General features: G+C 35.5%; 1 protein-coding gene across 2 annotated transcripts in view; it reads right to left on the reverse strand.

Moving 5' to 3' along the window:
• The window catches only part of TRIM24 (tripartite motif containing 24), an 84,968-nt gene that overhangs the window by 10,436 nt on the left and 63,744 nt on the right, over window positions 1-10,788 (reverse strand). Inside the window, exons 8-11 of one of the 2 annotated variants that reach the window (XM_033098967.1) lie at window positions 9,765-9,882; window positions 7,545-7,711; window positions 2,450-2,623; window positions 999-1,172 (exon numbers count right to left, since the gene is read on the reverse strand). In XM_033098967.1, the coding sequence (XP_032954858.1) occupies window positions 999-1,172; window positions 2,450-2,623; window positions 7,545-7,711; window positions 9,765-9,882 (633 nt within the window). Of the gene's footprint in view, window positions 1-998; window positions 1,173-2,449; window positions 2,624-7,442; window positions 7,712-9,764; window positions 9,883-10,788 lie in introns of both variants that reach the window. The other variant, XM_033098966.1, reaches the window with a different exon arrangement.

Genomic DNA, 10,788 nt, shown 5'->3' on the forward strand with positions numbered 1-10,788 from the left:
TTAACAACAGCCAACTGGATTCTTATATCTGCTTTTGCACTCAATCTGTTTTGATGTGTGATTTTGGTTCAAGACTATGAAGAAAATCTGATCTTACACAGGGAGGACCTTGTGGAGCCCCTGAAAGGGTCGTGGGGACCCCCGTGTCCTTGGCCCCCACTGTGAGGACTGATGCTCTGGTATGTACTAGACAGATGAAACAAGTCCGCACGCATAATACATTTCCAGAACACTACGTCATCTAAGTACATTACTGTTTGGTAGGGAAAAAAACGGAGCCCTCACAGATTCTTGCTTTACTCTAATAGGGATACAGATAACACTTATTTCCTAATTGATTGCCAGACTAAAATACTGACAAATTTCTATGGAATAAGACTTTAATGCTTCAGATACAAACATTGTTCAGCTTATATACATCATTTATTTCCTAAGAATGTCTTTGTGATCAAAATCCAGTTCAATTCTGACAAAGTTGCAGCCTTTCTCAACCAGGATTCTATACAAGAATTAATCTTACCATCCTAGGGCATAGACTGGGTACAATGAATTTATTTCAATATAAATCAGAGGTAATTTTGCACTGATACAATATAACTGAAAATGTTCTCATTTCTATTATTAAACTTGTCTCCGTCTCTTCTGATGTGTTTAATTCTAGCCTCCCTCTCTGATCTTATTCTATCACATTCCAGCAATTCACCTTTCTAGTACCTCCTCTTCCCATGCCCTTCCTTCCTTCCCTGTTTTCCCAGCTTAGATTCCATAATCATTCATTTATAAGTACCTTTACCTCCAGTGCCCTGAAAGACATTCTGTAGTATGGTCAAGTGTTTATAATATTTTTATTTTTCCCACTGTTCTATTTCTAAAAGACATAAATAACTTCTGAAACAAAAACACAAAACAACCTATAATCAACAAACCCATGCTTTTACCAGATCCAACTTCATGTAAAGTTTTTGAAATAGATTCTTATAAATTTTGTGTATACTTACATCTGGAAGAGAAGGAAGATTGTAAGAGCCTCCCACTGGTGAGCTCAAATCAATCATCGGTGAACCAAAGGCCTTCCCATCGTACCCTGCTGCACTAGTAATGGTGGGGCTGGAAGGAGTAGAGGACGTGCTATTGGCAGTTGATGGAGGAGCCTGCCCACTGCTGATCTGCCACTATAAGAGGAAGAAAGCTTGTCTGTCAGCAGGTCTATAACACAAATGTCCACCCAATCCCTGTTCCAGACACAAAACAAAGTAGAAGATACATTCTACTATTTGAATTCAAATGTAATTTGAATGGAAAGGGGAGGGCCCAGGCGTACATAATTTTCATGACTCCTGTCCAAAAATAAAAAGCACTGATTTTTACCAGAAGATAACAGAATATATACCAGAAAACCACATTACCAATCTTGGAAAGCTTATACAAGCTGTAAAAGAAATACAAACACATGTATGTACAGCCACCGCAAGGTAAAGATGGAGGGCTGAAAACATACATTTTCTTCTGTCCCTCCCTGAACTAAAATGGGAGAAGGGAGGAAAAAAAAGGGCAGAGCACTACACTTTATACTGTATTTCCCCGAAAATAAGACCTACCCGGACCATCAGCTCTAATGCGTCTTTTGGAGCAAAAATTAATATAAAACGGAGTCTTATGTTAGATAAGATCCGGTCTTATAGCAAAATAAGACTGGGTCTTACATTAATTTTTGCACCAAAAGACACATTAGAGCTGATGGTCCAGTTAGGTCTTATTTTCAGGAAAACACGGTAGCTATCTACCTTCACGGTGTCAAAGTTTAAGGTGTTGCTACTTCAACTTTACAGTAAGTTTCACATTGGTTTGTCCCATTGTGAATGTGGGAATTAATAGCTCCTTCTCTGAAAAGTTCTAATCATATAGTTAAGATAGCCTAAAAATAAGTATTTGCAATAAGTTGCCAACCATATAGAGAATATATTATATCTTATCTGATTTAATACGTAACCTTAAATATTAAACTTTATCAGATGTTAATGTACTCCATATTAAAACTGTCATAATAAGTTTGTTTCCAAAATTCTCCTTGAAACACTTAAGGATGCATTTATTGTTCTCTTTTGCAGAATGTACCCTCTATTTGTTAGAATACTTCTGCCTTAGGAAACTTAATGTATTCACCTAAAAGCTACATACAGTATTGCAAAAAATTAATATCTTTGACTCACTGATTATTCTGAGCCTTCATGCATATAAAGTGGCTTGATTTCTCTTGTTAATTGCAAAGCATCAAGACCTTTCCTCTTAGCTTTGTTTCTATAGGTCTGTCTCTAATAAACTTGGTAATTCACATTTATTTTTTAAAAAGCTTGTTCTTGCTCTTCATATGTAACTGTTGCTTTATCTATAAATTCAATGTGATTTGAGAGTAGAGAGAAGTAGAATAAGGAGAAATAAATATATATACCTGTTTTATGGCTTGTTGAGCCAAGAAAGCCATCTGCAGGGGGTTGGCCTTCATTGCTTGTCGTGGCATATTCTGGGCTGGTGGGTATCTCAACTGTTGAGGATGAGGAGGAAGAACTGGTCCATTGGGTTTGGGGCTGTGATTTTGAAAATTTATCAAACGTGGAGGGGGTTGCTGGAAAAAATAAATTAAACCAATTCAGTAACAATCATCTTCCAAAAGATAAATTATAGAGAACTCTGTAACTTTTACAAAAAGACAACAACTCTACCAGCTGAGTCACTTATTAATACTACAACAAGGTAATCGGTGAAGGAGGCAGCCTTCTAGAATGTGTATAAGCCATTTAAAGAAAAGGAGTTTTCTTAGGAAAAAGCCATGGCAGACGGGTTTCCAACTGTAAGTAGGTTATACTAGCATTAAACCTAGCTAGCCATCTTGGGAAGTAGGGAAAACTTGTCTTTGGTAAACTTCTAAGTCCTTGATGATTATCTTTTGCAAAAAATTGCCCTCTTTGAACCTAAAATAATTGCTAACATTTACTGAGCAGTAATTATTACATGCCAGGAACTGCTTTTAAGGGCTTTACATGTGTTAACTCATTCAATCTTCACAACAATCCTGTGAAGTAGGGATTCTCTCTATTTTACAGAAAAGGAAACTAAGGTATAGAGAATTTAAGTAACTTGTCAAAGATTAACAGAGATAGTAATGGATGGAGCTGGCTCCAAGGTCTACATTCTTAAACAAATCATTAATAGTGAAAGGAAAACTGACTCTGGGTGGTGAGCACACAATGTGATATATAGATGATGTATTATAGAATTGTACACTTAAAATCCATGTAATTTTACTAACCATTATCACCCCAATAAATTTAATCAATCAATAAATAAATCAATAAAAATAATGAAAGCAGTTGATACTAGTAACATTTAAATATGAGTTTTAGATCTTATTGAGGTCAAACCATATGCCAGGCACTGTGATCAGCATTTTATATATGTTATCTCTATTACCCTCCCCTTGTTTTACAAATCAGCACACTAAACATCTGAAAGCTTAGATAACTTGAAAAAAGTCACACAGCTAGTAAAAGACAGCACTAAGGCTTTTATCAAAATCTAGTCTGCCATATCATCACCAAATGTGTCCTGGTATTTAGCTGGGGGTTAAGGTACTGACTAATTACAGCTCAGAGGATGGGTTTCCCTAAAAGAAAATAGATTCTGAAAGGAAACCCTTCAAGGACAACATTGGTTGATTACAGGATAGAGCAAGGGCTGGGATGGCAAGCCTACTTTACTCATAAATACTAGCCCTGTAAATTGAGACCAGTGTTCCAGAAAAAGGTAACCTTATATGCCATTCTCATCTTGACTATCCAATTCTATGGTTGGCAACTTACTGCAAATACTTATTTTCAGGGTATCTTAACTGTGTATGATTAGAACTTCTCAGAGAAAGAACTATTAATTCCCACATTCACAATGGGACAAATCAATGTGGAAGTTATTATAAAGTTGAAGTAGCAACACCTTAAACTTTCACACCGTGAAAGGAAGAGAGCTATAAAGTGCAGAGCTCTGCCCTCTTTTCTCTTCCTTCTCCCATTTTTTGGAATTTCCTTTCCTTTCCTGGGTAACATTGCTTCTTTCTCCCCTCTCTTTCTTACAAATTATTCAGCACTGGGTTCACACTGAGTAACTTTCCAGAGTAGCCAGCAATTATAGACCCAATGAAAAATAGATTTAAATACTGTTTGTTTCAAGACCAAGGGAAATCCTGTGGGTGAAGATTAAAAAAAACATTAGAGAAAAACAGAAAAAATGTCCAAACTTTACAGAAGCAAAAAACCTGATGTTATAACACTTGTTTTTGATTCTTCTATTAAAGTTTTGTGATTTGAAGGGTTTTATATCATAGAAACAGAAACAGAAAATAGTTGGGGAATTATAGTGGAACACGTCTAAATTTATCTAAGAGATAATTTTTTTAAAAGTGCAGAAGTATCCAAAATGATGCTTAAGGGAGAATAAAGGTAGTTGTACAAGCTTTTGCTACCCTACTTTCACACCTCCACCCAAATTCTTGATTCAGTCAAGAAGTGACACTTGATGCCAGAGTTACGTACTCTGGGAGAAATCAGATGTCAACCCTGCCGTCAAGAAGCTCACAGTCTGGTAAGATGTGAGATGAGTTTTTTATGCCTCCCCTAAACTGCTGATTCAGTTAATTTCTAAGAACCCTTTGACAGGGAAAGCAACTTGAAAGAATAAGATTAGGAATTGGTTGTGAACATCCAAAATAGTACAATCAGCATTATTTCAATTAAATGGAATCTATTAATTTCCAAGATACAGAGACTAGAGAAACAATTGAGATCTTAAGCAAACTGACCCATAATCATCATCAACCTCATCTTCACTCTAAGTACCTTCATTATTATAGGTTCTGATTTTATTCTAGGTCAGTAGTTCCCAACTGTGTATAACCATAAAGGATAACAAATGTCCTTCTAACATCCACCCACTGTTGAAGAAAATTAATGTATACATATAAACGAGAGTACCTCCACAGCAGTTAAGTCTGGCTCCGGAGCGAGAATCACTACTGTGAATTATGTATCAAATAACATATGTGACAGTGCTAACAAACTTACATCTATCCATTGGAGTATGATAGAATATACTGTATACTGCTAAACAGATGTGCAATGTCTATCAAGTTTGTACCACTCGTATAACTATGTATTCTACCTCTGTATCACATAACTCTAACAACACACAGTACATGGTTAATTAATCTTCAGAAGAAGAAGAAATAGGGAGCTATTATGTAAGTGATTTTTAGAAGCAGTCCTTTCAATTTACCTGGATCCTCTGGACAGATACAGAGTACGATTTGAGTATACCCAAAGCTAGTGCTGCACACACATCGGCTTATCAAGTCATTTTCCCTCATATATATGCAAGTAAACTGGTAGAAAACTAGGGAAAGGGCAGTGTAAAAATTTATAGAAGACTGCAAATTGATGAGTGAATAATGTATGAGTGGGTGTTTGGCAGAGAGCAGCTAAAAATGAGAGGTAAGAGGGTGAAAGAAAGTGTAGGAGTCATTGAGAGTCAACAGAAAAAGAGGTAATGACCAAAAGATACAAAAACTACTTCATTTCTAAGTGGGAAAATTAGGCTGTATAATAGAGATTGTACATTATATAGATTATGTTGCAGTAATAATCAGAGAGGGGAAAAATTTCTAAGATATACAAACTAAAGGTTCAGGGGTAATTTTCTGTTTTGTCACTGGTTATATAAATTATTTATGAGAATGTAACCAAGTCACATAGTATCTATTAACTGCCTCAGTTCCTCACTTCTTAGTGAAAAGGCAATTAACACAAATGATAGATTTATGCTTTTTCAAGTTAATAAACTATTAAATAAAAGTCACTTTACCATCTCTCAGACACTTAAACATATTTATCATGCAAATGCTTAGCACTAGGCGCTCAACAGTAATTATTTTCTATTTCTTCTCCTCTTCACATTTATCTTCAGAAAAATCTTGGTACTCTTTGCAGTCTACCTGCAATACGTCACTGCAGTCTGCAGAGGTAGTGACAAAATTATTCCTCAATTTTCTGAACAAAATTTCAGCTTTGCCAGTTGCGCTCCTGGCATCTAAAGCATACAATTCTTTTCCCATGGACACTCACCAAAGACCTTTTAAATTGCTTGTTATTTACTTCCTGTAAAAACCTGGGTTAAAACAATGTTGGAGAGGAATAATCAATTGGACAAACTAATATTCCCCGGGACTTGACGTGCCTTCTAATCAAATTACAGGAAAGCCATAAACCTCAAATACATCACCTCAAATACACCTCAGGCCTTCAAAGAAGCTGCTTAACAAAATCCTCTACACAGGCCCACAACTTTTATTTAGGGTTGTAGTAAGAGTCCCATGAAGGCCATTTCTATGTTCTATAAAATTGCTACAAAAATATTATGCCATTTAATTGCTTTTTCATAAAGACCCACGTTATATATTCCTCTTATGCTAGTAAAAAGTTTCTCCCCTAAGTAATCGGCATGTTTCCTTTTTATCAAATAATAGAGATACTATTTCTATTTCTTTTTTGCTTAGGTTGTCAAAAAGTTGAGCTAAGTCTTGTTCTCGTGTATAATAAAAATTCTTAGCCTATTTCTATACTTTATTTGACTGGTATTAAACCCCATTCCATTTAATTTGTCATTTACTGTAAGTCACTTCAAATCTTTCTCAGAAACACAAACAGTATAAATTAATAAATGTAACTGAAATAACAGAGAATTTGTATGAATTAGACTTTATACTCCTTACTAAGCCTTTATTAAGTCTAACTATGCCCACATCTAACCTGAGCAGATAGTTAAACTATTTAACAAAGTATGCAAACCTTTTATCTTCAAAAACTGGATTAAAAGTAAACAGAGTATCTCATATCTAGTGAAAATAAGAATATTTGCTCAGAAATAAAGTTTGAAAAAGGGCGATTTCTAATGAACCACACCCCTGACCTTTTCTATTTCAATTTGCCCTAATTTCTAAGGTGCAATGTGGTTTGCTAAACACTGCATCCCCACAGAAGGGATACCTGAAGTGTTATTCATTATGAAGAACTAATAAAGGAATTAGGATTTACAGGTACACAACTTCACCCATCGATCACAGGTATGGACTACTTAGGAATGCCATCATTTATCCTCTATTATAATTTGAAGACAATGAAGAGTAGATGAAAATTGACGTACCAACTAAATAAACCATTAATTCTTTCTCGAGAAGGGCTGAAATCTAGGAGTTAAATCAGGGATCCTCAATATGATAACTTTTTATAAATGTAATATATTTAAATCATAGATGATGGATGTCTTGGTTATTTTAAGAGCTGCTGAATACAATTGTACTATAATTATCTAAGTTAGGACAGGCCTGCTTCCAAATTTACCTGATGAGAGATGGAAGGCTGCTGGATGGGCCCCTGCATTCTAGGGTTTGGTAAACCCACAGGTGCTGGCCTCCGTTGCACCTGTTGCCTCTGAGCCATTACCTGTTGCTGCATATGCTGGAGTCGTAACTGAGCTAGGCTGATCTGTGTTGGAAACTTGGATAACTGGTTTGAAGATAAACCACCTTGTGGCGGTGAATTCTGTTCCACGACAGGATTCTGCTTAGGCATTTGTGGTTGGCTCTCTTTATCTTCAATTACTAAAGAACCTAATTAAAGAGAAAAGGTTAAGTTCCAGTTTTTCCCATAGTGAAATATCACATTTTGCAAGGCTATTTTTGCTGAACTTCAAAACTGCCAAGAACTTTTTGGTCTCAGGAACCCTTTATACTCTTAAATATAGAAGGCCCCAAAGAGCTTTTGTTAATGGAGATTCTATCTATCAAAATTTACCATATTAGAAACTAAATGAGAATTTCAACATTTTTATTCATTAATTCACTTAAAAATAAGCCCATTATCACCCTTTTGTGAAAAATAACTATTATCAAAAAAAAATTTAGTGAAGAGAGGCATTATTTTACATTTTCTGGCTTTAATGGCTGAACTCTCCTATTTCTGTATTATCTGTAATCTGTAATATTGATTACAGATTTGTGGGCATACATTCCAGGGACGATTTGATAATACAGATATCTGTATTTGATAATACAGATATCTGTATTATCTGTAATCTGAAATATTGTTTAGGTTGAAATATATGAAGAAAATCCAGCCACACATGGAAAACGGAGGTCTCTGTGGTTACCTGAAAGGGCCTCAGACTGTATTTTGAGAACTGCTATTGTTATCAAAACAAGCAAATCTGACACTGGTTCCAAAAAAATCCCACAAAGTATTTCTGATTCTTTAGTATCAATAATCTATAACGTCTCAAATTCCTTACACCTTTACAATACTTAGTATATCAGGTCTCTGTCAGAATACTTTGGCTTACAACTGCACTTTGAGTTTAAAGGTGCCTCTCTCTAATAGGGCTGATCCAAGCATAATGCAAAGCTTAATTTCTTCAACAGTACAGACTCATTTAAATGGTCTGTATTTATTAAGTAGAAAATATGGTTACCATGCATTAAATACTTACTGTGTGTTCGGCACTGTGACAGTAGGTCTCTGTGTATTCCTGTTAAAGTCCTTTCTATAGATAAGGGATCTCAGATTCAGAGAGACTGAACAATGTACCCAAGTCACCAAAACATTAACCGAATATCCATCTAGATCAAGATTTTTCCCTTGCATAGAGAAGACGTTGCTCAGAGTTTCAGAAACTTGTCTCCTTCTTGGAAAATTTAAAATGTAAACCTCATTGTAAATGACAATTTACAGAACTATACATGACAGCTCTGAGTAGTCCTATAGTAAAGCGTATTGTTTAACTTTATTTTATCTGAGTTTCACAAACTTTTCACAAACAGGAGATGCTGTTTTTTATTGTTTTTACTGATGTAAACTTATCTTAAATTTCTGTTTCTATAATTTTTCTATGAGAAATTAGTAAAGCAGGTAAAAAGAGAAAGACTGACTGTTTCTTCTAGCAAATAATGTAACAAGAAAGCTAAAGTAATAATTCCTGCTGAACTATCTGCAAGGATACTTGAGCTCCTAATGTTACCAAAACGACAGTCTCCTTTTGTGATAATTCAGTGGGCTCTAATACTTAAAATTTGGGCACTTTTCTATATGCAGGTAACACTTCAATTAGGAAATTTTTAAAAAAAATTATACATACACACACACACACACACACACACACACACACAACTATTACATAAAAGGCAAAAGAAAAAAATGAGAAGTCTTCCCCAGCAAGATAAAGCAAATGAACCATTAGGTGCCTGATGACTGGGTCTAAAGAGTAAGAAAGCCAATAATAATATGAGAAATATTATTTTAACAGAAAACATTCTAAATATTAAAAAAATCCTACATTAATGGCAGTCACGAGTCGAGTTCTATCAACCTATTTTGATAAACAGTACAAGCAAGATTCTATGGAAAAAGGGACTCTTTAATCCCAAAGTCTAGATACATTGTGAATCAATATAGAGGATGTTCCATATCATCCATATATTTACATGTGTTTATATTTATGCATGTGTCACACATATACACACATTAGTGAAATGCTAGCAAAAATTCCATGTCTTTAAAACACGGTAATGAAAACATTTTGTGGGTACAAGGAAATACATTTTCAGTAACATATAATTAAGAGTTCCAGAAACAAATGGCACTTGTAGAAAATATACATAAATGACCTACCTAAATTGATAATATTTTGAGCCCAGAAACTAGGATCACAGTGAAACTGGATGGTATTGTTGGTCACTGGGGAAGCATCACACCTTGCTCGAAGGAGGTGCCGTAACCGGTATGTAATCTAGAAGAAAGGAGAGACAACTCAACATCTTTATCAGGCAAATAATTTATTAAGTTCCCAGTAAATACACAAAAAATCGTCTCTGGAAAGTATGCCCACACAAAATACACAAGCATATATAAAATTATAAAGAGTGGACATATAACGCAGTTTTCTTTCCAAAACATGTTAAAAGTTTTGAAGTATAACTCAGTTGGCGATACTGTTGAATACAAAATGGAAAAATAAAATATCTTCAAGTGATAGGTTAAAGTTAGGTTTTTAAATTCATACTTCACAGAAGCACCAACTAAATATTTGTAAAATAAATTTTGCTTTTATGTATTTTACTTACTCTTTTAAAGGATTCAGAGTTTAGATCAGGTGGCTAATGAGTTATAGAAAAGACCCGCTCAGGAAAGGTAAGTCCAGGCCAGAACTAGGCCTGTCGGTGGATGGTTCCCCGCGCTGCTGTGCTTTGAGTTTTATGTCGTCACACCTCCCACCGCCCTCCATGTGCAGTTGTCAGTCAATACTTGTCATTCCTCCTCAGTCCTTGAAGAGTTTAGCTCCTATTTCACTATCACCGTCTCCAACATTACTCCAGTCATAATTCTTGATTTTAATATCCAACTAGATGATCCTTCTTTCCAGCTTACTTCCTCTAGTGCCCAGAAACCAATACTCCCACAAACCCTAAAGGTCCTAGAAGCCCGTCCTTAGAGCTCACCCTGCCGTTACCCTTATCCTCTATCACCCAATTCCTCTTTATCCAGCTTAAACCCCAGGGTCAATCATAAGCATTTCCTTGCATACACCCCCAACACCTTTCTCGTTCACATACCCAATTACACATAATCCCTTCCCTCTCCTCAACCTGTTCCCCAGACAAAACAAAACAAACAACCCTGGTTAAATCCAACTTTT

The sequence above is a fragment of the Rhinolophus ferrumequinum genome, chromosome 26 (genome assembly GCF_004115265.2).
Source record: "Rhinolophus ferrumequinum isolate MPI-CBG mRhiFer1 chromosome 26, mRhiFer1_v1.p, whole genome shotgun sequence".
In the NCBI taxonomy this organism is placed as follows: Eukaryota; Metazoa; Chordata; class Mammalia; order Chiroptera; family Rhinolophidae; genus Rhinolophus; species Rhinolophus ferrumequinum.